Source organism: Pleurodeles waltl, chromosome 3_1, assembly GCF_031143425.1.
Source record: "Pleurodeles waltl isolate 20211129_DDA chromosome 3_1, aPleWal1.hap1.20221129, whole genome shotgun sequence".
Lineage (NCBI taxonomy): Eukaryota > Metazoa > Chordata > Amphibia > Caudata > Salamandridae > Pleurodeles > Pleurodeles waltl.
The window spans coordinates 1,299,046,722-1,299,073,989 of record NC_090440.1 but is presented as its reverse complement, the minus strand read 5'-3'; the positions used below and the strand labels follow the sequence as shown (position 1 = coordinate 1,299,073,989).

General features: G+C 42.0%; 1 protein-coding gene across 1 annotated transcript in view; it reads left to right on the top strand.

Annotated features, from left to right (window-relative positions):
* NIFK (nucleolar protein interacting with the FHA domain of MKI67) overlaps positions 1-24,351 on the top strand; it is a 51,544-nt gene extending 27,193 nt beyond the window's left edge. The window contains exons 2-6 of the mRNA XM_069224632.1: positions 1,989-2,120; positions 11,789-11,897; positions 12,383-12,594; positions 14,087-14,161; positions 22,550-24,351. Coding sequence (XP_069080733.1) covers positions 1,989-2,120; positions 11,789-11,897; positions 12,383-12,594; positions 14,087-14,161; positions 22,550-23,422 — 1,401 coding nt within the window. The 3' untranslated portion in view covers positions 23,423-24,351. The remainder of the gene's footprint in view (positions 1-1,988; positions 2,121-11,788; positions 11,898-12,382; positions 12,595-14,086; positions 14,162-22,549) is intronic.
* Positions 24,352-27,268: the final 2,917 nt, after the last annotated feature.

The window sequence follows — 27,268 nt, the reverse complement described above, 5'->3', positions numbered from 1 at the left end:
CAATTAAAATAATCACATCATTGTCACAAACCGGGGAAAAGTACTACGTGATATAGACTACCCTCCACAACCACATATTTACACTCTAGGATCATATTAGGTGGAGAAGAACAACATCGTATTAGCCAAGAGTGTCTCATGGAGTCAGGTTCTGGTAGTTCCAAAAAGTCTGTCTAACCAGTAGCTTTCACTTCTATGATTAACATGTACTCAAACCCTTAATCTATGTCAGAGGAGGTGATAACTAGTTGGTTCCACTATACAAGTCAGAAAGTCAGCATATTTTTTTTAAATAAAAGAAATGACTAAATAAAGTTTCTTAATTGATGTTGTCTAATCTTGTGATATTCTGTAGAATTGTGTTAAGGAACTTTCACTAGATCTGCATTTATCTTGAAAGGCACCCTATTTCTCCCACTGCCGTATGCGCACAAACAGATGGTGATAAGCACATAGGGTGTTGATTAACTGCGGAGCATACGTTAGTTACTGTCTGCACTTTTGTGGCATTTGAAGGCTAGCAGACCTTTAATGCGTTGTAGTTTCATTATTCAAATGTGCTTTGGGAAAGTAGCATTGGTTGACTGTTTTTTGCTACTTTTAATCCTGGTTTTCTGATTGGGATTTTATTAGGGAATTTTTATACTTTAGTGGAGGGTTTCTTTGAAATAACCAACACTGTACTGGTACATGTCTCTAGGCTGTCAAGGAGGTTAACTGGTCCAGTGTAGTGATAGACAAGTTTTATGTTCCCTCATGTCTATTCTTTCCCTGCTTTAGATGTGCCTGTATATGGCATGTTAATATATGATTGAGACATTGAACACCTAACAATTGTCAGGTGGCGTTTTTACTGCGCTTTTAGGATACTTTCCACTTGTCTCAGTACACTCCCACTACTATCTCTTCATGCCACATGTTTTTTCAATGCAATTTCTCCAATAGTTCAGTGGTTCAACATCTTGGGAAGCTACAAGCAAAAGATTCCCATTTACACTGAAACCCCAGAAGCTTCAGCGTAAAGCTCCCCATTACCAGATCACGCAAAATCCAGTGGTTTTAAGTCCCTGTGCTAAGTTCCCAGCTCCGACATGCCTGTCATATCACATGCATATTAGAAGACTGGAAGGGATTCCTTTGCCCTTCCATGTCCACTTCAAGCCCACTAGCATGTTTCCAGGATGTGGGTCACCTACAAATCAGTATGGAAGAAGGTCAGTGTATAGATAATTGTCATGCAAGGCCAGTGGGGTTGACTGTAAATAGTGGTAGTAAGAAATGCTGCAGATTGATCAAGCCTGACATTTAAGCAGTTTGTGAATTGAAGGTAATCAGCCAAGTAGACCAAAGCAGAAAAGCCTGTGAACAGCCCTGGACCCAGATTCTTGGAAACATCCACTTAGAACACTTTTCATGATTCTCCATTGGTTCTTTTATTGGTTTCTGTCCGAGGTAGGCAAGCACTATTCATGGGAGTGGGCCCACTTTCATTGTAGTAATTATAGTAATTTTCAATTTATAGTAATATTATAGTTATATAATAATTATAGTAATATTCAATCTGCCTGATGCCAGGAAATTTAGATGTGCGTTGCCAGTAGTAAAGACAGTTTACTTGTAAATTTATTTATACTGTGCTTACTACCCTGAAAAGGCGTTAAAGCACTTTTTGGCGAGTAGCACACCTCTCCAGACCTCTGGATTAGTAATGGTTTAGTGAAGGGAAGTCTAAGTTGTTAACCTGTACCCTGGTTTGCTATTTGACACTACTGTTTTAACGGGGGAGCTCTAAACAATACTTGAGTAATTCTTGCTCTTTAAAATGGCGACACTTGTTTCAGATTCACATACATTTTTATAATTCCACTTTTTAATTATTACATTTTCAAACTGAGTACTTGTTTCAAATGCAAATTGGCGTTCCTGGCTAGCCAGCCACTTCAAATCGGCATAATGTTAGTATTAAATATATTTTTTCTCTCTTGCAGAAGTCCGAGAAGCTCACACCTGGTGTAATTTATTTGGGGCATATCCCAAGGGGACTATTTGAGCCACAACTCAAAGGTTATTTCAGCCAGTTTGGAAATGTCACTAGACTTCGACTTTCAAGAAGCAAAAAGGTAAATAATATTTGATGTTAGTATACCTTTTTCCTCTTCCTGTGAAGAATGAACTGTTATATTTTAACTTTGAGTAAATTTCTCGTGTCCTAGTGCTTAACTCTGTGTTATTTCTTTCTTCATTAAGCCCCTCAAGGGGTAGAAGCTACTATATCTGAAGCTGCTTATTTTCACTAAAACCCAGTTTTCTCATATTTGCAAGCAGTAGCTAGATGTACAATTAGGAAATATCCATACCATGCTCGATCCTAGACCGATCACTGACTGAAAATGATGGTGATTAGGTCCATACAGTCTTTCTGATAGAAACATGAGGTAAAGCAATAGCTATCTTGAACCCATTGGGGGCTGAAGTCTGTGTCAGTTTTGTCTTGGATATGTCTTCCCTCAGCATTCCTTCGTCACTTGATAGGCATAGGTTGCTTTCCCTTTCAAAATGTGAGTTAAAAAAAAGGAAAGTAAACCAAAAGTATTTGGTTTTAAAAAAAAAAAAAGAAAGAAATTTACGGTTATGAAATTTTGGCACTAGGGTCAAACATGCACAAAGACCTAAGCCTTTAGCATTTCCCACAGGAAAAAAAGTTTGGGTCATTGGTGCAGCCCTAGAAAAGGCATAATTTGGGTTCCTGGAATGTTTTAGCACTGGGCGTTTGAGCCATGTCAATGATTAAATAGTTTGTTCCCTAGTGTATATTGCTTTAAAGTAACTGTGTCCCACATTATACAGGGAACAAAAGTGTAAAAGCAAATTTAAAGACTCCCAAAAAAAAATGTGAACTAGTTTATGGGCACCTGCAACCCTGTGTGTTTCAGCATTAAACTGAAACTGATCTCCAAGTGGCAGGAGGAGATCCCGAAAAGTCCACAAGAAATATGATACTGCTGCCTTGATGGAAGTAACCAAAGGCGTGGATGACAGAAAGAACAAGAATTGGCACAGTCCGTGTGTCTCGCCAATAGCTTTGCGCCTTTTTTGTGTTTTGTTGTTTTTTTGTTTTGTTACTATGCAGTATGTTTGAATGTTTTGGTGTAAGGGGTGTTGAGTGAAGGTAAGTAAATTAAATTAGAGTAGAGTGTAGTGGTATGGAGTGGTGTGTAGTATAGTGGTGTAGAAGTGAATGGTATGTGTGTTACGTAGTAGCATGTAGTGTTGTGTAATATGGACACTAAAGTTGTATGGTGGAAGGGCGTAGTGTGAAGTTGAGTAGATTGTTGGCTTTGCATATATTTTTTTTAGTGCAGTAAATTAAGTTGTATAGAGTATTGCGTGGTATAGAGTAGATTTGTGTGGTGTTAAGGGTGTTGTATTAGAGTGTTTTAGAGTAGCATGACTTAAAGTGGAGTTCATTGTGAGTGTGGAATGGTATAGAGTGGAGTATTGTAGAACAGTGTAATGTCTAGGGTGTTTTAGAGTGTTGTGACGTTAAGTGGCTTTGATTGTATTGGTGTGGCGTAGAGCGGAGGCGTAGGGTGGTTTCTTGTGTTGTAAAGTGGCCTAAAATGGTATGGAGTGGTATAGAGGGAATTGCGTAGTGTATAAAGCTCTGTGGTGTCTTGTTTAGTGGATTGATCTAGATTGCATTGGAGTGTTATGTAGGAGTCTAGTTAGTGGACATTTTGGTTTTTATAGTGGAATGTTGTAGATTTGTTGTTTGTTGCCTGGAGGTAGAGTATAGTGTTGTGCAGTGGTTTGGGCTGAAAGAATTCCTGCAGCCCCGGACTCTGGTAGTTTACGTTTACAGACATTTACTGCTTGCCTTTTCACTAAGAGCTGCCAATAAATGACACAGTGAAACTGCACAGCATTCCTTCTGTGGCTGTAATCCAAAAATAACTGAATAAAGTGAAAGCCTGGCTGTAAAACCTACTAAAAATTGGTGTTTTTATTTTTCGGGCAAATTAACCTAGGCAGGCAGAGATCCCAATATAGCTACCTGCTCACTGTCTTAAAACAGCTTAGAAAGAATAGCAGCGTGCGTGTGAAACAAAACTGCTGTTTCTCCTCCATCCCTCTTGTAGTGCAGCGATTACAGCTGGAGGTTTCAGAGTACACCCGGTGCTGCACTTGTACTGTTAACAGATCCCTTTAAACATGCCTAAGCTTTGATGTAAGCCTTCCCACTGCTCTGCCAGACCCTCAAACTGCTTACTACCTACCTATCGTGCTGATGTGCAAAAGGAATGTGCAAAAGGGTGACTTTAACAGCCGCCATTTATCGGAAGATGATGATGGCTTTAATAGGTGGCAGGTCCGTTTATAAGGTCCCATTTCAGATAAGTATTATGGAAACATTTTTAAAACAAATTAACAGGTGGAAGGGCGTTTTCGTGAACAGGCAAAGCAAAGCTTTGCAGCAGAAAATTGTTTGAGTGATAAGTATATTAAGAGTGATTAACAACACAATAAATTAAACAAGCATTTTCAGTACAATAGGTCTTGCATTTGCTTGAGTCAGAGCTATTGTGTAAATGGACTTTTCTTGCTACATATATTGGTCAACCCTGCAGCAAAATCTGGTCCTTTCTGCAACATAATTATAATATTGCAATTATTTTTTTTTAATTATTATTTTGCCCCTCCCCCAAACCTAGTGTGGGAACCCAGAGATGAGGAGGAGAACCAGTGATTGAGGTAGGCTGGTCCGTGTGGTGGAGGGCCTTGTATGCGTGGGTCAGGAGTTTGAAGGTGATGCATTTGTCGACGGGGAGCCAGTGTAGATCTACCAGGTAGGCAGAGGTGTGGCGGGAAATGGCCAGGATCAGTCTGGGAGTGGCGTTCTGTATTCTCTGGATCTTGATAGGAGTTTCTTGTTGATTCCTGCCTGGAATACGTTGCCATAGTAAGGTTTGCTGCTGACTAGTGCCTGGGTGACTGTTCTTCTTGCATCAGTGGGGATCCACTTGAAGATCTTCTGGAGCAGGCGAAGGGTGTGGAAGCATGATGAGGAGCCTGAGTTGACTTGGCAAGCCATGGACAGTGATGAGACGAGAATGATGCTGAGGTTACAGGTGTAGTCAGTCGGAGGTTGAGCAGTTCTGAGGGCACTGGGCCATCAGGCGTCGTCCCAAGCAGAAGTGATGGGGCCCAGAATAATTATCTCCGTCTTGTACGAGTTGGGCTTGAGGCAGCTATCCCTCATCCAATCAGCGACTGCATTCATTCCATTGTTAAAGTTATTTTTGGCTGTTGATGGTCGGTGAGGGAGAGAATGAGCCGAGTGTCGTCGGCGTATGAGACGTTGTTAATCCCGTGCTGTCTAGCTCTGCGAGCGGGGTCAAGTAGATATTGAGGAGGGTGGGGCTCAGCGAGAAGCCATGAGGAACTCCGCATCTGGTTTCCGTCTGCTTTGAGGTAAAAAGTGGAAGCCTGCCTTTGTGTTTGGCCGGTGGGGAAGGAGTGGATCGACTCCAGTGATTTGCCGCGGATGGTGGCCTTTGTAGTCTGGTGCACACGGTAGTGTGGGGGACGGTGTTGAAGGCAGAGAGGTTGAGGAGAATAAGGGCAGCTGTCTTGTTGCAGTCCAGTAGGGTGTTGATGTCATCTGTGGCTGCTAGAAGTGTGGTTTCAGTGCTGTGGTTGCTTCTGAATCCGGATTGGGATGGGTCGAGGATGTGGTTGGCTTTAATGAACTAGCTTCCAGAAAATGGCACCTTAGACGGACCACGCAAGTAGGTTTTTCCCTAGTGCTATTTCTGAATTAAGCTTACCGTAGCAGACAACTCATAATATTGTATAACGTAACTGAACATAACACAAGATAACATCAGAGACGGGTCTATAATAGTTCCAGCAGCTGGCACTCTAGGTAAACCACGCAAGCACCCCCCACCATTTTTTTTTTTAATTATTTTTATTTTAATTTTATTTTTAGTTGAATTTTTATACTTGACACACTTAAGTTTTAAGCGACCATGTAGCTCACGTCACATCCAAGTTCACCATAACAAAGTGTAAATTAACATAAAATATAGAAGCATAGTGTTTCACAGCACAAACCTAACACAGGGGGGGCCTGCAACTGCACAGGAAAGGCCATGCACCGTCTGGCTACGGGCATGCAGGGGATGCATAGCCCATCCACCCCTTCTGTCCCCTGCATGCTAATGAACATTCCAGGGGGCTTCACAACAGGGCCTAGAATAATAGCCAGTGCCACCCCACAGCTAATCTCCTTGAAATGTTTACCCTGACAGTGACTGCTAGCCCGGACCCCAATCCATTGTCCTAACGAGGGCAGATGAGCCTGTGAGCCGGAGAAGGGAGAATGTTAGGAGTCTGCACGCTGGGCTGGGCTGGGGTGGGGCTAGGCAGCGAGCAGTTTGATACCAGAGACACTGCCGCCTTTCATTGTCTTTAAGTGCATGCCTTTGTTGGTTGCTTGCAGGAACAGATATTAGCCGGTCTGTATTGAAATTATGAGACAGGCCATTCAGGCTGGGAAGGAAAGAAAATAGCGCATAATCCTGGAGCGAGGGCAAAAAAGGGGTAAAGGCCTTTAAGGCCTGCTCTGGCTGGGGTCAGGAATAGTTATTTAGCCAGTAAACTTCTCAGAATGATGGATTTTTCTCTGTTGCTGTGCAAATTAAAATGAAGCTTCGCCGAACACGAGCAGGAAATGAAGGAAACAAATGTCCCCTACAGAAGAGATAAACGGGACAAAGTCTAATTATACAGTAGTTGGTCCCTGCTCCCAAAGAGAACAAGCATTTGCAATGCAGTGGGTCTCACAGAGCTATTAGCATTGTAAATTCCTAAATGGACTTTTATTGCCACGTAAATTGAAAATTCAAAGTAAAACAGTTGACATAAAGTGAGCCGATTCAAATCGCCATGGTCGCCATGAGCACGAAGGGGAGAGACAAAAAGAAAGGTTTGCTTGCAGTCAAACATATGTGCAATTGTGCAATTATCCATGTAACAGGGGCAGTCTGCAAGGCGGTAACAAAATCGCCTCAAGAAGGGACAAAAACCATTAACCAATGATAAAGGATTTTGAAAGTCACACCCACAAACGAGTGAAAGTGATGGGCGTGGGGTAGGTGTGGGTAAAAGCCCTCAATACTAGCAACAGGTCAAGGCTTGTGCCCTCGACCAAAAAAAGAGGGGACATAGAGGCATGACTGACTGCTAGCAAGGTGGGATTTTTAATTGCCACTGAAAGGAGCAAATGAAATAGCTGAAAGCCCAAAGGTATGCAAGAGGCCGTATGCTCCCAAGATGAAAGGAAGTGGACATTTGTTTAGAGCTTGTAAATTCCCAACCAATTGGCCTGTGTCCCTGAATGTGAAAGGAGTTCAATAAGATCTCCTTGTAGACCTTTGCCTGGAGTGTGTTGCGTTTTAACATCTCAATGCAGTGCAAGGAGCCTCTCCTACTGTAAGTTGTCCCTTTGGCTTAGATCAAACCCGGTATAGACAGTTCAGAGAGATTTTCAAACAAAACCACAACAAAATCTCTCAAATTCAATTACAGAGGCTCTCAAAGGGTCAGTGGCCCTGGTCTGGTGAGGTGCTGCCGTAATCACAGCAGATATAACTCAGGGACAGCAGATGCTATCTTTAGTATTCAGATGACTGTAAGCCTTGTTTCATTGATTTACATGTTATAAATGTTCACGTGAATACAAGCAGCAGTTTCTGTGAATATTCTAAATAAACGGGCACCCTCGGAATTCGTGTGACGGGTAGATTTAGCTGGATTACACTTACAAACAACAATCAACAGCCATGAGCTGACGTCAGATGGTGTTAATATTGGCTTGGTGTGTTAGCCAATATCAGCCAACAGTCGCAAACAGCACAGACAAATCTCATATGGCCATTCGTATGTTCAATAATGTGCTATAACGTCAAACAAATAGCTGCAATCATGGACTTGGTTGAAAATAAGATTATACACGCAACAACATTTGATCATTGCTATCATAATTCCGTTCTTGCAACAAGCTCTGAAATGAGTGTCCAAATGTCATGCTCATATGAATCTTGCTGAGTTATACACGGAACACAATTGTGAAACAAAGTTTCCAAATGGTTATCAACCAAATCTTATTATTATCAATCATAGTTGAAAAATTCACACACAGCATGTCAAAATAGCGAAACACATTCTGTAAGCGCTGCTGCTCCCACAGCAGTTATGTTTTTTTTAATGGTCAACAATAAACAAACATATTTGGGGTTAATGATTGATATGAACACTGGCTTTTAGCCTTTTGCAACTACAGGTTTGGAAATATTCTTTATGGTGTTGTATGGGTTGAGTGCAAACATGATGGGTACGATGGGGGCAGGAACACTTACAATTCACTTGTTTATATATTTATTTTCTACATGCAACTGACTGAACATTTGCCAGACAGCAAAGAGTATCAAGAGAACGCGTACATGACTACACATGCATGGTGGATGCCTCCGAACAAAGATCCCGTTGCCTGAGCGCATTTTGTTCTTAAAACCGCACACACGATTTAAGTGAGCACAAATAACTAGTATACATATAACAAACCCCACATTAAGACTTGAATTACAAATAGTCATTTGAAAAGAGGAATAATTCTGTTTTAAAAGCATTGGTTATGCACGTTTGTCACATAAAACAATGTATTTTCTTTAGAAAGCTTTAGCAAAGCGATCAACACAGTTCAGCATATTACTGAAAAAGTACAAGCAAATAACACACATCAGATTCAGCACGTTCTGTTAAATAATCCAAAAATTAAACAATCTGAAAACTCGACCCAAAGCAAACAAAAAAAGGAAGTGAAACAAAAACAAGTGCCCAGAAGAGAAATAATAAATGTAACTGGGCCAGTCGCCATGGGTGGTAAAACACCAAAAGAAGGGACAAACGTGAACAGTTTACCGCAGAAAAGAAGGAAATTTTGAAAAGCACGGAAAGGAACAAATGAAATGCGATGGACGTGCTGAAAGCCCACAGATTAGATACAGCATGTCTTGAAGAGACAGCGCTGCCAAGGCGAGACCTAAAAATCTAAATGCTGATATAAGATGTTCTTTCTGGTGATGCAGTCAAAGTTGGAAATGTTTTGATTGGACTAAGTTGCACCAAATAATTCAAAAGTAAAAAAGTAGTATTGGGCGCATAAGAGTAGAGAGAGAGAGAGAGAGAGATATGCCCATCCACAAAAAAAAAGCAGAGGCCTGAACAAAAAAAAAAATGTTCATGAAAATAACTAGAACTCAATTCTTAAAGTTTGAGCTTTAAGCAGTGTGAGGACATTCAGTTCTATATAGCACTGAGCAGTCGTTTGGGGAAGCACATTAAGCACAGTTATTGGTGAAGGATTAAATCCCCACCAACACCCAGGTCCCCCAGCAGGTAATTGTAAATATGGAGAAAAAATAGCATCCAGCCCAGAGTCTTCCAGCATGGTATGGGACCTAATGCGATATGCCAAGGAAAAGGGCAACAATAACATTTTACTTCCAGTGCCAAGGCCCTCTGATATGATCGAAAGGCTGACATCATGCTTAATAGTGTTGAAAAGCAATTAAAAATCCATGGACACCAATAACCACTCTCCTCACTAGGACACTCCAGGCATCCACCACATGAATAATGGTCTTTGAGGTGCTAAAGCAGAATCCTTAATTGCTACGGACAAGATACTAAGTTCCCCAATCTAATTTGTCTGGTGACCTGAGGTGGGAATTGCAGGTTCATGTTAGATTTTGCCTGTTTTCACCATCCCAATAAATAGCAAGTTCAAATTTATGGGCTGGAATAGGGGAACAGTGTGCTTGCCCCATAATGCCACTAAATGTCAGAGTCTTCTTTACTCACATTTTCCACATTCTTTCAGCAAGTGGAAATATGAGAACAAAATGAGTTGCTTTTACCGGGTGCATTTCCACGCCATATAAAAGATGTAATAATTGGATAGAGAATAAACCCCCTCCCACACACACACACATATTTTCACCCCCAAATGTGGAATTTCTGCTATTCACAGATGAAAAGGAGGCCATGAGTATAGTCAGATGGTCAATTACAAAACAAGGTAGACATTTCCGTAGTGTTTGATTTTATTCATGGAGCCAGGAAAGCCATATCCTGAAATCATTGTCCAGTGTAGTGATTATGCCTTGTGGTAGGAAGAAGTGATATAAATTTATTTAAAAAAAAAAAAAAAAGGATTCTTGAGACTACTGTTAATAGCCACACCAATTTTTGGAGTGGAAGAAAATGATGAGCTGGCAGTTGATGGGTTTCTTTGGTTAGGGCATTAACTGCAGTGCAACTCTTGAGATTACACTTTGGTACCTCCTTTCAAGCAGCGTATTCTATCAGAAGTAGGTTTTGTCTGGAAATGCTAATCTGCCAACTTTATTGAGAACCTATGTTCTTTAATTGACTGTCACATGAATTAGGTGTCTAAGTCAGTTTGAGGTGTGGCGGTATGGGGCAGTGTTTTCATCATCTTCATCTCACTGTCAAGCTTATGCAAAATGACTGCAATAAAGTACTGAACTAGATGGGTGAGTGTCCATATTAGGTAGAGGGGAATCACAATCAATCACATTGGTGTCACCTCTAAAAAGCAGCATTGTCTTCCGTCAGCCAAGATCATCAGTTCTTAGATATGTGTGAAGCAGTGATTTCCCAGGCCATCACCTGGGTGCCATCTCCATACCAAGAGAAACCAGTCCTTTGTTGAGAGGTACCATTGCAGCATTGGACAGGATCAATGTCTTTGTAGACCCATGAGGCACAGTGTGGGAAATGTAGATGCTTTAAATGTTCTTAGATCCTACCCAGTGTTTCCACTCAATATGGGAAGCTTCAGTTGCATTTTCTTTCATAGACGGAATGCCGCCATCTACGTATAGGGTCAACTCTATGCATGTCTTCGGTGAATTGTCACAATATTGCGGTGCATGAAGGCCCCAATGAAATTAAGATTTCCCCTCCCACTTCCTTTCCTGGAAATATACTCTAAATGTGATGAGAGATTATTTAGGATTCAGGGGGCCCGCCAGCGGAATAATATCCCTTTTGAGACCCACATTCTTCCGGTATAGTAGAGTTCAGATACTCCTTTTGTTAACAGCCCTCCTTCAGTAGTGAACAGTAGCTCAGTGAGTGATAATTGCACTTAACAAACCCCCGCCCCCCCATGAATAAATATTTCCATGCTGGGGCGGAGGGGCATTCACTGGTTTTGGGGTTCTGCTCCTGAAATAAATAAAATATCCCATAGTTATCTGTAAGTGTTTATGTTCTGCAACTGCATTGTGTTTGTGTTTCCCAAAATGTCTTCCTTTTGAAGGACAGATATTAGATTAAATATTCTAGGCATTAGGATGTATTTTATTTATTAAAACCTATATATTTTACTAGTGTTCGCATTGTGACAGGTTCGCTGTACAGGAAGAAACGTCTGCCCTACCACATTTTCTTGATTGAGCAAAATAACTTGTTGCTTTTTTTTAATAGATGAATTATTCAACAGTATTTCTGTATCATAGTTTACATATAGGGTTAGGACTCCACATCGTTTCTTAATGTCAACTTGAGTTGTTTGTGTACTTTCAACCACCAGCCCTTGATTTTAGTTGTGCTAATTTTGGCTGACTCTTGGTCCATCCAATATGTTATACTACTGTGTGATGCATTTTTTGTAAGTATACCTTTTTCTTGGCAGACTGGAGGCAGTAAAGGGTATGCTTTTGTGGAATTTGAATGTGATGAAGTAGCCAAGATCGTTGCCGAAACCATGAACAACTACCTTTTCTGTGAAAGACTCTTGAAATGTAAGTGCGATTTCTTTTATTTTTTCGGGACTGTTCACCATGTGCTTTTTTTAAACACTTCACTGTATGCTAAATACGTGCCTGCTTTATTGCATAGTAATGTATTAATAGTGTAAGGTTTCATGAGTCTGTTCTAGTCTTGTGGATTGGTGAGTCAGGGTTTCATGCTGCCTACATGAAGTTAAAAAGAATCAGGCCGAGATTGTTTTTGTGAGTTACAACGCTACTTTTTGTGAGGAGAAAACCTGTATCAAAGCACTTTTATTTTACGTTGTACCACGGTATCATGCTGTGGAGAATTTAAGTAAAAGAAGTGCTCTTATTCTACATGCCGAGACTCTGAAAAGCCTTGTGTTTATCATACACATAATATTTTAATTGTTGGTTTTAGTTTATATTCTTTTGCTCATAGACTGGTTAAGACTAATGCATTGCAAGCAATTACGATAACTCCATTTGTATGAAGATCCATCATTGTATTGCAGGCGACTTTATCCCTCCAGAAAAAGTCCATGAAAAACTTTTTAAAGGCTGTAATAGAACCTTTAAGAAACCATCATACCCTGCAGTAGCCAGGTACAACAAGAAGCGTACTGTCCAGCAGAAAGAAAAGATGACAGAACGGCTGCTGGCAAAGGAAAGACTGCTTCGGAAAAGACTCTCTGCTAAAGGAATAGACTATGATTTTCCAGGATTTGTATGTATATTTTGTTTACTTTGTGTTCTTTTGTCTGTTTTAATGTACTTTCACTCAATTCGAATTCTGTATCCAACAACAATGTCATAAGATGACTGTGACATACTCGAAAATGACTACTTCTACTTTTTATTCAGTCGCCATTATAGTGGAAGGAAATAGTGGACCTACGTAAGAACTTGGATGTCTCTTATGTCTGCATATTTTATAATAACTTTGGGAGCAGTGACTTTTGGCGGGAATGCACTGTTACTGCCTCACAGCGTTTAAGCACAACTTTCATAAAAATGTCCGTCACTTGTTTTCAGCCCACCACGTTACTGGTGTACTGACTGCCTGTTCCAATCTCTGTAATTAGTAAATTACTTACAGAGTAAGGAGCACCAGATAACAAAACTTTTTCAAAGCTTCCACCTGCACTGCTTTAGAACGATATCCAGACCTGTTACCGGCAGCTTTGTCCTACAAGACAATACTGTGCTGTGTTCGTTACGATATAGAGCCTTGCTGGAAAGATAGGTGTTCCTAGTGTTTAATACAAAGTTTTTGTTACGCATGTTGTAATCTTGCATCTGGGCTTTTGGAAGAGATCTGTAGATAGCGAATTTTACATTGTTGGCTAACCCATATCCATTTTTTCTGGATTCTTTACATCCTGAATGAATGTTGTATGTACTACTGTGCTACATTGATGATACCTAATTTTGATGGCGGCACACACCATACTTAAGTGAGGTCAGCTACTACTCCCATACGGCTCTACACTAAAAATTACCATGGAAGTTAATGTTAAATGACTGCTCCTCAACATAACCTGCTCTCACACCTTCTGTCTTCATTGACATTCCAGTCATCCAACTGTACCATTACATTGGTGCAACATACTGTGAAGGCTTTGCTGCAGATGATTAAGTTCATCTAGTTTCTTGAGGCATTGCCTGAGTGACATAGCAGAGAAAGGGAGGGATTAAGAAGGAGGCTAAGCAGCATTATTTTGCCTCTAGTTTTTCAACGTAGCATCCCTCCTGCAGACCTAATAAATGTGTAATGGGGGAGCAGGGATAATTAGCATATATTTTCTATGGAAGTACAGTTTTGACGTTTCAGTGGGAACTAAAAATTCCCAGCTTGACAAAAAGTGGTTCCATGATTCAGGAGCAAAAACTGCTATAGAAAGGCCAGTGTAAGGAACACTATGTTGCAATATTAGCCCATCCAAATGTAGGTAGTTCTTAAAATTTAACTGAGAGAGCTGGATATCGCTTATGAAAATTCTTTCCCGCTTCATCTAAAAAATGTGGCATCGGTTATACTTACTTTCTGGCTCTCTGTGGTTGGCTGCACACTGGTATTTCACAATGAATATTGTGTGTATAATTAAAACCGGGACTTTGTTAGGACCTGGTGAACATTTTGCAATGTAAATCAGTAGTCAATTTTTCATGTTGTGTTCGATGCAGGGTATTAACTAATGTTTCTTTCATTTCTTTAGGCCTCCCAAATTCCCATACAAAAAAAAATTGCTATGGACTTAACAGCTGAACTCAACTTGTCAGTGAACAGCCAGGTGAGATTAATACAGTGTATTTTTCACTCCCCAATCAAATCAATACTGCGGGTTACTTGTAGGCCATTCCCACTCAATTCTGATCATTTTATTGATATTGAGCATGCATAATAAGTGGTTAGCCTGATTGTAGGCTGCTCCATCTGAGTTTTGAGCTGTTTACCTTTTTAAAAAAAAATAATGAAATTCTGATTTACACCATTCCTGTTTTATTGTTACCTTTGTTAAAAACAAATTGAAAGTCTGATATGCGCCGTCACTGTTGTATTTTATTTACATAAGTCTTATCTTTCCCTTTCCTGCTTGCTCCTTTCGTGGTCCGCATCAGCTTTTGATCAGCCAATTGAGTGGAGGGTAGAGGAGCTTTTCTAATGTACTTCCTGTACTGTTAGCAGGCTAGTGTTGCTGGGGGGCGGGGCTTTAAATTTAACATGGCTGAACAGCCGTTCAGTGGTTAGCCTGCAGTGGGCTGCTCTGTCTGTGTTTTGAGCTTTTTACCTTTTTAAAAAAAACAAATTGAAAGTCTGATTTGTGTCCTTGCTTTTTTTTTTTTTTTCTTTTTTAAACAAATTACTGTACTGGTAGATGGCTAGTGTTGTGGGGGAAAAGCCTATAATTTTAACATGCCTGAAGGGATGTGCAGTGGGAACGATGCCAGCACGCCAAAGGTAGCCCATTTGCACCCGTCCGCACCTGGACTGCACAGTCCACCAGAACTACTGGCAGTTTTACAAGAGAACAGCTTCTACATCGGAAACTCTGGCAAACTTATCAGTTTGCCTTCGTAATACCCCCCTTCCCCCCCCACCCCATTGATTTTAGTGAGCTCTACTAGAACAACCTCAGTAATTGCCCTTTGTGTGACTTTCAGGCCACATCCTCGGCTCCTACTTCTGATGTGTGCAATGACTCTATGCCCTAATGATGACATGCTGTGGACTTGCTCATTCAGTAATGTCACCTACTCATGAAGCAGGCCACGTTTTGGACGGCATGTTCTCTAATGACCTGTGTCTTAGGGTCTCTAAGCCCCTTCTCCTTATCTGGTTCGATCATTATGCTGTTTCTTTCACTCTCTTCTGGTTTATTACACAGGAGACTATTATTGCTGGAAACAATAGAATTTCCAAAATAATCTGGAAAGGACTTAGCAAAGAACCCTTGGAGAGACCCTGAGGACACAAAATTAGCAGCCCTAAAATTGTAAAGAACTTGACAGCCTTAACTCTGAGCCTCCAATCCCCTCTCAACTGAACATTTGCGCTGAGTTCTGGCAAGTAAGACCACGAGAGAAAGACCCACAACTCTCTTGTCCTGTTTTACTCCTCTCACACATGAACTGACAGAGTTTTATCTCCTCAGCATGAAATAAGTCTCTGCTCTTGAACCTTATTCGCCCAATGATTTGCAGTTAGGTTTGCAGTTTGGAACTAATATTATTGTTCCTCCTCTTACAGCAACCTTAAATGAAGTTATTACGTATAGCTGCTACCCTCAACTCTTGGGTGCGGGGGGGGCGGGGAGCTGTTGTTAGGCCGCTTCTTTAAGAGCCTTATCTGGACCCTTCTGATCTTATTAAAAGAAACAAAAAGCTATGGGCCTATTTCAATGCAGTCTGTATCTACCAACATTTTGGGGAAGCACTTGAACGCCCAGTTGATGGCTTTTTTTTTTTGGAACAACATTAACTACTTGATGCCTCTCAGTTTGGGTTCAGCAGTAACTATGAGAACGAGACTGCATTGGTATCAGCAGTCAACAATATCCGTTCCATGGTGGGTGCAGGGAAGGCTGCAGCCCTGATACTCCTGTATCTGTCTGCAGCCTTTGATACCATCTGCCCTACCCTCCTTGTTCAACTGCAGGAACTAGGGGTTGCAAAGTTGGTGCTGAAGCTCCTAGCATCCTTTTTGAGTGATACGTCTCAGAGAGTTATTGTGGATCAGTTCTGTGCAGAGTCTACACTCTGCCATGTGGGGTGCCTCAGGAGGTCCTCCCTTAACCCTGAATTATTTAACTTTATTATTTCCCCACTGGTGACTCTTTGGGCTTCATGCTGTGTCCTATGCTTATGACACAAATAATTGTGTTAATCACTAAGGACACAGAGGTAATTGCTACCAACTCTAAAAACTGCATGCAGGCACTGATCATATGGATGAGAAAAAACTCCCTCAGGCTTAATGGAGGCAAGATGGAGGTCTTGATCTTTGGTAGTTAACCATCCATTTTGACCTATTTGTGGTGGCCAGACACAGTGAGTACATTACCCACTACAACAGACTCAGCAAAGAACCTTGGAGTACTGGTTGACAAAAATCTATCTTTTGACCTTCAGGTTGCCCTTTTTTGTGGGTGATCACGACTCAGAAAAGTGTTTCCTTACATTTCCTACCTGGTGCGTAAGCAAGTGGCTTTGGCATTGATCACATCCAAGTTAGATTATTGCAATGCACTGTACCTGGATATCATTTAAATTGTACTAGCCAAATTGCAGTTGGTCACGAATGTGGCAGCCACACAAATTCTTGATGTTCCAAAATCTCAATCAGCCACTGCAGTAATTAGAAAGCTTCACTGGCTTGGCTGCCTATGAACAAACAGATCATATTTAAGGCTGTATCTATCATTCACAAGGCACAGCATATTTCAGGATTGGAGGAATTGAAAACATGTTACACAGCTATACTCCCTCTAGACAGCTGTGATCCTTGGGTAAAAATCTTTTAATTGTTTTTAAGTATCGAAAGGCAAGGTGGGGAGTCAGAGCCTTCTTGGTGGCCCCATCTAAGTTTTGTAATTCACTTCCTCATTCCATCTGTAGTTTTCAAGCTTGCATTCCCTTTCGTAAAGCCCTAAAATCTTGGTATTTTACTCTTTAAACGGATGTTTTAGGAGCCTAAGATTAGGGAATTGTTATGTTATCTGCGCCTTGCCACCTTCAGCCCTTTGCTTGAGCTCTAAGTCTTCATTTCATTTTCATTTCAATACACCCAGAAAAGGGAATAGCACCCACAAAGTACCAACCGTACCAACTCCCATTATGGCTTTTGGGGTAGATGCCATTATAAGCTTTAAACAAGCTTTATTTTTTTAATGAACTTGGTTATGCGAGCAGTGTTGCAGTGATGTTATCATTTATATCTAAAGGCGTCCCAATTTCGTTCCTTCCAGTCTTGGGCCATGTTAGACTTTACCTCAGACCAAGAGGGAACGAAGTGAAAGGAATACAAAGAATGCAGCACTCTTTAGTCGGAGAAATGGATTTATTAAGGCATTTTCCAGGTTACATAAAAATAATATTGTGAGCACTTAATGTGAATGCAGCAACACACATGCAGTTCTTAAAATAATCACAGCAGTGGAATAATAATCAAAGAAAATGCAATGCATCAACAATGAATATAATATATATGCAGTGACTACTTATTCATGCATGCAATACAGCAAAGCTAGATATTAAGAATTAAAAATGCATCACCATGGGGCTTGAAGCCAACTTCAAATTGTGGAACCTGTGACAACTGAGACAAAAAAGAACAACCCTAATAGGATTACTCTCTGAGTAGTGCGTCCATCCCCAGAGATGAGTTTCTTCTCTCTGTTGCCTTGCTCCCCCCTTATATACCTTAAACAAACTTAAGAGGAAGGTTCTTTAAAAAAAAAAAAAAACTCCCTTTGAGTAAGTTGTGAAATTTGAGCTCTGGCCGTACCAGGTCAGTGTTGAAAAAACACAATAGAGACTGACCAGATCTCACGGTGTATTTCCAAGACCGAACTGTACCCTGCTCTACCATAAGCATTCCCTTCCGTGGTGAGAAAAGCGAAAACAGGTTAACAAGCTGTGTGCAGAAAAATACCTCTTCCACAAATGCAATGATGTTTGAAGCTAAGTTAAGCACAAAATGGGGTCAGTGGTCAAGATGGAGATGGTGGTTACCGGTCTGTGGGTAGGCTGAGTTCTATACTGTAGAAACAGAGCCACATATCACAAACGTTTGCAGTGAGCTAACGAAAACACCATGTTGTTGGTGAAGTGGCTACAAAAGCTTTCTGCTTCCCATGCATCGAATATTAGTTCCACCTTGTCCCTACTGTCTGTACTGCAGGCAAACCAGATGTGCTTGGCTTTGCCAGTGTTTTTTTTAATTTGTTTTAATAATTTTTTAGCTTGTTTACAGGTGTGAGTATGCCAGTTAACATTGATGTTGTTCAGAAGCACAGCTACTGAATTGCCTTTTTTTGATTACTGACCACACCTGCTCAAAAAATTTTAACTTTTTTTTTTTAAACCATGCCCATTTTCAAGTGGCATGGTTGTTTTGCCCACACAATACTGAATATGATCCTAACTCTATTTTTGTAGCATATCTGATCACCGTGTTTCACGGTTACAAGCGGACAGCGCATTCCTGGGTCCCCAGGTTCTTTACATGTGCCGTCCCTAGGCCTTTACAGTGGTGCACTTGATGGGCACTGTTTCCATGGTCATACCTTCTGAGCATATAAAGTTATGAAGTTTAGTGGCAGGGTCCAGCATAAATAAAATAATGCAGGAGTCACTGGTATATTTTCGAGCTATTCTAATTGCAGGCAAAAAAACTATGAGCACATGTATCCTCTAGCAACAAACCCAGTGGCGGCCGGCAGCTTTAGGAGGGGGGGGGGGAGGAGGGGCGGGAAGCGCGCGCACACACACACACACACACACACACACACATTCTTTCACACACAAACATGCACATCCATTAACACTCATACTATTCAAACATGCACGCATGCACCAAACATTCATTTTAAAAGATCACACACGCACTCATTCTTTCACACACACACACACACGCACGCACATCCATTAACACTCAAACATGCACACGCGCACCAAACATTCTCTTTAAAACATCACACACACACACACACACCCACCCTCCAGGAGGGAAGGCAGCAGTCCCAGCCTCGTCACAGAGTGGGATGGGGTCAGTGAGACTGCTGACCCCACCCCACTCTGTGACGAAGTGTCAATGGGTGACACTTTCCTTGTCACCCAGGGGAGGGCCTCGAGGCACCTTTGCTGAGCCGAGGAGGTCACGCCTATAGGATCTGTGACCTCCTCAGCCCAGCAAAGTTCAGCTCAGGCAGCCAGGAGTCTGCGCAAATCGCGCATGTCTGCTCCTGGCTGCCTGACCTGAACATGAAGAGTGTCTGTCAGGCTGACCTTTGTTCAGCCTGACAGACACTCTTCATGAGGGGCAAAAGGTGGGGGAGGGGGGTGGCCCCTCTGCCCTAAAGGACGGGCCGCCACTGAACAGACCATCACAATCTCCCGTTGAACAATAACATTCTTATAAGGAGCTCAGGAATAGAACATTCCAAGACCCTGAGAGAAAGTCCAAAAGGAGTGAAGGGCAGGTATATGATAGTTGCACTGGGTTCTGACCCAGCGGTATACCCAGATTTTTTTTGTTTTTTTGATCACCCAGTTTTTGGGCTCTTTACTGTGGGTGAGCTTCATTACTGGTGTCTCGCCCACAGTAATCGCACAGTAAATGACTTGGTGTTTACCTCCACGGTTGCCTTTTAATGTACGGCCGCTGGGATGCAGCAAGAGTAAAGGGCACTTGGCTTGGTACATTTGAACACCTATGCACAGGTGTGGGAGACTACTGCCCTGTGCAGCCCGGTAACAGTGCACATGTAGCTTGGCGCAATGGTATAGGTATTCAGCTGGGAAAGGCCTCAAGAGGGAAGAGTACACTATTAAGCAAAAGTCAGAGTGCTTTTCTGTTTTAACTATAGTGACACTCCATTTTACACGTAGGGAGGGAACTGTCTTGAGAGTGTTGTTCCCCTTCTCATTGGACTTGAGAGACCTTTGACATCTTAAACTAAAGTATAACCTGTGCAGGAAAATCAAAAGTTGCCACTTCTAAAATGTCAGATGTACATCTTGTAGATTATTCAGAGTTTCATATTCTCAGACTCGAATCCAGATCAGAGCCCAGGCCTGTTGTCACCTTGTAGTGTCCAGTAATTGCATTCTCTCCAGTAGCAGGAATAAAGGCCGCCCCCACACAAGAGGAGCAATTAGCACTATTTTTTTTTGCTGCCAGCTGTCACACTGCACCAGGGAGGGGCCCCCTGAATAAAAGAGTGCCCAGAGACCTGGAGCCAAACCATCTGGGAGCCACCTTTTGAAATTCATGTGTACAGGTCCCTGGCACTGAAGTCAGCGAGAGGCGACCCCCCCCCCCCCCCACCAAGTATTTTTCGGATCAGTGTTTTTATTGGCTTTATTTGATGATTGCATATGTTTTATTGATCGATAATTATTGCAATTACAACATTAATATCCTTACTACACCATGACTGTTTGAACACACTTGGTATGTTTGTGTGACCTGTCTAGGGGCTCACCAGTGATTATACGAAGCCATCTATATGTTCCATCTACCATGCATATTTGTAAATTACTCTGTAGGCAATGGGTGCATAATTAATGTCCGTCTCCTTTTCTAAAAATAAAAAAAAAACTGGTCAATCACTTATTGAGTGTTATTATTGTGTGCCAGTGATGTTTCCTAATCTACACGACCTCCCTCGAGTAGGCTGTAGACTGCTCAGCGTCCCTACCCTGTAACTTTCAAGAGCTACAATGGGGTGTTTGGATCCCACTGAAGACTATTTCGGAGTTATTTGTGCTGGCCACACAACCAGTAGCCCAATTTCCCACAATGACGATTTTTATTTTTTGTTGTTTTTGCTTAAAGAAGCATGGGTCTGAGCTTCGACATGCACCCCAAGCTATGCAAATTTCTTTTAAAGTAATACGTCTACCTAGAAGTTGCATTTTACCCATCGGTTAAAATCATCATGGCCAGTTTCACCCATCGTCATCCATTTCCAGAGGAAGACTCCACAACTTTGTTTGGACAGCCTGTGGTTGTCTGCATTTCAGAATGTTAATGATTGTTTTGCCCCCTTTCTCCCTTGCTTTTTCTCTGCATTTCCATACATTTGTTTCAATGGTGAAGTTAGTGTCTGTCGCCATGCAGCACCATGACTACTTTGATTCCAAACTAGCTAAGCTACGTGCTTTAATTAGCCTTTCTGTATGGATTTCCTTTCTTTCTTAGTTTGGCTAGTCTGTGCTCAAGCACCTATTTAGTAGGTAAAAAGGCTGCATGCCCGATCCAAAGTCATTCTGTTAATCTAGTGAAAGGGAGGTGGTGCTCTGGCTGTAAATAGAGCTTACACACATTAAACTCTGCTACTGGTAAACAGTAGTTTCCCTTTGCTCTTCGCTACCGCCTTCTCTTCCTGATGACCCACTCACTACCCCTCTTTACTTTGCCCTTAGCTGTGGTGAAGTTTGCACGTTTAGGTACCACTATGTTTCCATGGGAACTGTGTTCACAAAAAAAGTGTCCATTGCAGGTCGTATTATATTTCTTAGATTGATTAGTATCACGGATTGTTTAGTCACTTTGTTGATTCTAGAGAGGTTTGTTTTTAGACCGATATTCGATTTTTAATAGAGTAAATATTTTGTGTATGTGTCAGTGTACTTACACAGACCAGTGCACTTGGAAATGTCTGGAATGTGGAAACACAATACTTAGTTTTTGTGTCATTGGAGATTTACTGTCAATCTGTTTTCTAAGCATGATGCTCAAGCAATTGCTATACAAAATAACTGAAAGGTATCAGTTTGTAACAGTTGTTCTCCACTGTGGATCACCTGAGTCATGGGAAATCCTGTCCTTCTTGAAAAGAGCTATGCGTCTTGTTCCTGCCAATAGTTTCAAGGAACTTAATATTTATCCTGTTGTAGGTGTGTGCAAAATGCATGTAATTTGCTTTTGTATTACATGAAACTTCTGCAAAATTTTGCAAATTGCAAAGTTGTTATAACTCTCTTTTAGTGTGATATGCATGCTTGCATCAATTTTTTTTATTTTTATTACCTGAGGGAGATTTAATAAAAGCACTTCCAACTTGTTTGATTCCCGTGAATTTGTGGTAATTGTTTTTTTTTATTTTATTTTTGTACCACAAATAGCATGTTTCATAATCATTTTTACCACAAATGGTGCTTAATTACGCATAAAGACGGTTTTTCACATAATAAGTTGTAAACAATTATGCAAATGTAATTTATATGTTGCCCAGGCCTACTTTTACATTGCTCGGTGTATAAAGAAAAATTGTGATTGAATTAATTTCTGAATTAAAGACCATAGAGGGCCTTAATATTTAAGAATGCAATTTTTACTTTGGGTAGTAGAATCGTAATGCAAGAAATTAAATCTGAACTTTTAAAATCATGTTAACTGTTGCTGGGTTACATATTTAAATATGTGAATTGAATTATTTTCTGAATTATTTTAGGACCCTACACCTGTCTGTACACCTACAGTCCTGGAGCGTCGAAAGTCTATGAGGATGCCAAATGATAGTGATGATGGTGATGATGAAATTATTATTAATGTACCACAAAGTGCAAAGAAAAATAGGAAGCGGACACCCCAGGCACTAAAAAGGAAAGGCTCTGAAGCAAATGGGAAAGCAGAAATTGCCATCAACCTTCCAACCACAAAAAGAATGGCTCTGGATGATGAAGAGAATGTCCAAAATAGTGTCCATCAAACTCCGAAAAAATTGACAGTGATAAAGAACCATGGAAAACAAATTATCCAGGATCAGTTGTCTGGTGAGAAGAGTGCTAAGAAACAAACTCCTAAAGGAAGGGAATTGGAGTCTAACAAAAAGATAAATCGTCCCACCAGTGCAAAGAGCGCTAAAAAACAAACACTGAAAGGAATAACTTCAAAGAATAATGCAGAGAGTGTCCTCAACCAGCCAGTCAGCACAGAGAGTGCTAAAAAACAAACTCCCCAAAAAATGGTGTTAGAAAATCAGGAGGATGTTGGTGTGTCTCTCAATGAAAATACAGGCACACCACATCAGAAAATGACACCTAAGAACACTGGTCAAGATGAGCGGAATATAGTCAGTCTACCAGCTAGTGCAAAATCTGCTACAGAGACACCCAGTGCACCTGAGCAACTGCCTCCTCATGTCACAAAAAATACATCTGCCCTTAAAAAAAGCAATAAAAAGAAACACACCCCTAAAACTGTAACAGTAAATCCCAACAGTAGTGAGATGAGTGAAGAAACTCTACACAGTCCGTTTTCTAGTGCTAAAAAACGGGCACCAAAAAGAATGACACCAAAGAAAATCAAGATGCATGCAGAGTAACCGCTCGACCCCAGCCATCCTCTTATATTAAATGAAAGTGTGGAGTCGGCCAGAACTGAATTGCTGGATAGTTCAAGAGTGGTTTCTTTAACAAATGTCACTGAAATGCACTATCTAGGCAATGCTGCTCTCACCAAAACTCCTATAGAAAATACTTGTTTTCATTCAGAATGGTGGGGAGTGTGCTGGAGACAAGATATTTTTCATTAAAGCAACTCGGAGTCCACTTAATTCTGGTGTAGCTCTCCTTTGGGGCAGGTGATGATCATCATCATCATCATTCTAACTTTTTTCAGAGATTATGGTATAAATATAATTCTCTGTTCAAGAGTCCCTTTCCTTCTACCACTACATCCTATTAAAGTTAGTGTTTTCCACCTCAAAAACAGCCTTATTTACTTCTGTGAAGGGATGTAAAGCAGGACTGCTTGAAGTCTACCTTGTGTGTGCGTTTCATGATTTTTCCAAGAATTGAGATCTATCCAGAGAACCTACAGTTGAGAGCCAGTGGTCACTGGAGCATATGTGCCATCTAGGCATCCACGTGTGCCATCTGGGCTATACTATGCTGTAGTTTGTCCCTTTTGAATTTTCAACATGCCTACTTTATGGGGACATTAAAACCATCTTTCAGAAGTGCTTCTAGTCCCTTCTTCTCTGAAAGTACAACTACTGGCTCAATCTGGTTTAAATTATTTGAAATGTTTCTCGCTGGTCCATATTCACATGGGTGCCTTTTATACGTGTGAAATACAAGGAAAAGAAATACATCATCAGTAGACTGTGCTGGATATTATGTATCCCACCCTACAAATTCAGCTTGTGTTGTCTGGAGTTTATTTTTCTGTGGCTAGAAATCGGAGATTGTGGGTCATCATAAAAAAATATGTAAAATTTTTATGTAAATAAAATCCACTCTTTCACGGAAATATCTGTACTCTATTATATTTCTTTATGTAACCTAGCAACCCCATTTAGCATGCAATTTCTATGCTGATGCAAATTAGGTAACCTATTTTCCACGAGATGTTGTCCGTTCCTCCTATTTGCATAGCACGTACATAGAAGGTTTTAAAAAGTGCATGACTGAAGCCCGAAAAACCCATATTGTATATGGTGAAGAGTAAGGATGCGGCTATAGAAGGTACAACTTGCAGCAGGCACCTTTGTCTCCAAACTGGTATTTACTGGTATTGAAGCCTTTCCTCTACTGCAGGCTTAGGTCAAATTACATTACATTTAACAGCGTTACACAGATTAGACTTTGTTGCACCATCTGTGCCTAAGTGTTATGTACAAGCTGGAGGTTGTAGGAAGTTGGCTCTGTATGCACTATTTCAAAGTAAGGAATAGTATGCACAGAGTCCAAGGGTTCCCCTTAGAGGTAAGATGGGGCAAAAAGAGATAATACTAATGCTCTATTTTGTGGTAGTGTGCTCGAGCAGTAGGCTTATCAAAGGAGTAGTGTTAAGCATTTGTTGTACATACACAAGCAATAAATGAGGAACACACACTCCGACAATTCCAGGCCAATAGGTTTTTATATGGAAAAATATATTTTCTTAGTTTATTTTAAGAACCACAGGTTCAAATTTTACATGTAATACTTCAAATGAAAGGTATTGGAGGTAGGTACTTTATGAACTTTGAATAATCAAAATAGCATACACAGTTTTCAAATAAATCACATATAGCTATTTTAAAACTAGACAGTGCAATTTTCAACAGCTCCTGGGGGGAGTAAGAGTTTGTTAGTTTTTGCAGGTAAGTAAACCACCTACGGGATTCAAGTTTGGGTCCAAGGTAGCCCACCGTTGGGGGTTCAGAGCAACCCCAAAGTTACCACACCAGCAGCTCAGGGCCGGTCCAGTGCAGAGGTCAAAGTGGTGCCCAAAACGCATAGGCTTCAATGGAGAAGGGGGTGCCCCGGTTCTAGTCTGCCAGCAGGTAAGTACCCGCGTCTTCGGAGGGCAGACTAGGGGGGTTTTGTAGGGCACCGGGGGGGACACAGGGCAGCACAGAAAGTACACCCTCAGCAGCACGGGGGCGGCTGGGTGCAGTGTGCAAACACGCGTCAGTTTCCAATGGAAATCAATGAGAGACCAAGGGGTCTCTTCAGCGAAGCAGGCAGGCAAAGTGGGGGGGGGGGGCTCCTCAGGGTAGCCACCACCTGGGCAAGGGAGAGGGCCCCCCGGGTGGTCACTCCTGCACTGGAGTTCCGATCTTTCAGCTCCTGGGGGCTGCGGGTGCCGAGTCTTTACCAGGCGTCTGGATCTGGGAGACAGGCAGTCACAGTCAGGGGGAGCCTCGGGATTCCCTCTGCAGGCGTCGCTGTGGGGGCTCGGGGGGGGCAACTCTGGCTACTCACGGTCTCTCAGTCGCCGGGGAGTCCTCCCTGAAGTGTTGTTTCTCCACAAGTCGAGCCGGGGGCGTCGGATGCAGAGTAGCAAGTCTCACGCTTCCGGCGGGAAACGCAGTTGTTTTAAAGTTGCTCCTTTGAAACAAAGTTGCAGTCTTGAGTGAACAGAGCCGCTGTCCACAGGAGTTTCTTGGTCCTTCTAGAGCAGGGCAGTCCTCTGAGGATTCAGAGGTCGCTGCTCCCTGGGGAAAGCGTCGCTGGAGCAGTGTCTTTAGAAGTGGGGAGACAGGCCGGTAGAGCTGGGGCCAAAGCAGTTGGTGTCTCCGTCTTCTCTGCAGGGTTTTTCAGCTTAGCAGTCCTCTTCTTCTTAGGTTGCAGGAATCTGAGTTCCTAGGTTCTGGGGAGCCCCTAATTACAGAATTTAGGGGTGTGTTTAGGTCTGGGAGGGCAGTAGCCAATGGCTACTAGCCCTGAGGGTGGCTACACCCTCTTTGTGCCGCCTCTCAAGGGGAGGGGGTCACATTCCTATCCCTATTGGGGGAATCCTCCATCTGCAAGATGGAGGATTTCTAAAAATTCAGTCACCTCAGCTCAGGTTGCCTTAGGGGCTGTCCTGACTGGCCAGTGACTCCTCCTTGTTTTTCTCATTATCTCCTCCGGCCTTGCCGCCAAAAGTGGGGCCGTGGCCGGAGGGGGGCGGGCAACTCCACTAGCTGGAATCCCCTGGGGTGCTGTAGCAAAGGGGGTGAGCCTTTGAGGCTCACCGCCAGGTGTTACAGTTCCTGCAAGGGGGAGGTGATAAGCATCTCCACCCAGTACAGGCTTTGTTACTAGCCACAGAGTGACAAAGGCACTCTCCCCATGTGGCCAGGAACATGTCTCGAGTGTGGCAGGCTGCTAAAACCAGTCAGCCTACACGGGTAGTTGGTTAAGGTTTCAGGGGGCACCTCTAAGGTGCCCTCTGGGGTGTATGTTACAATAAAATGTACACTGGCATCAGTGTGCATTTATTGTGCTGAGAAGTTTGATACCAAACTTCACAGTTTTCAGTGTAGCCATTATGGTGCTGTGGAGTTCGTGCATGACACTCCCAGACCATATACTCTTATGGCTACCCTGCACTTACAATGTCTAAGGTTTTGCTTAGACACTGTAGGGGCACAGTGCTCATGCATTGGTGCCCTCACCTATGGTATAGTGCACCCTGCCTTAGGGCTGTAAGGCCTGCTAGAGGGGTGACTTATCAATACTGCATAGGCAGTGTGAGGTTGGCATGGCACCCTGAGGGGAGTGCCATGTTGACTTACTAGTTTTGTCCTCACCAGCACTCACAAGCTGGCAAGCAGTGTGTCTGTGCTGAGTGAGGGGTCCCCAGGGTGGCATAAGATATGCTGCAGCCCTTAGAGACCTTCCCTGGCATCAGGGCCCTTGGTACCAGGGGTACCAGTTACAAGGGACTTACCTGGATGCCAGGGTGTGCCAATTGT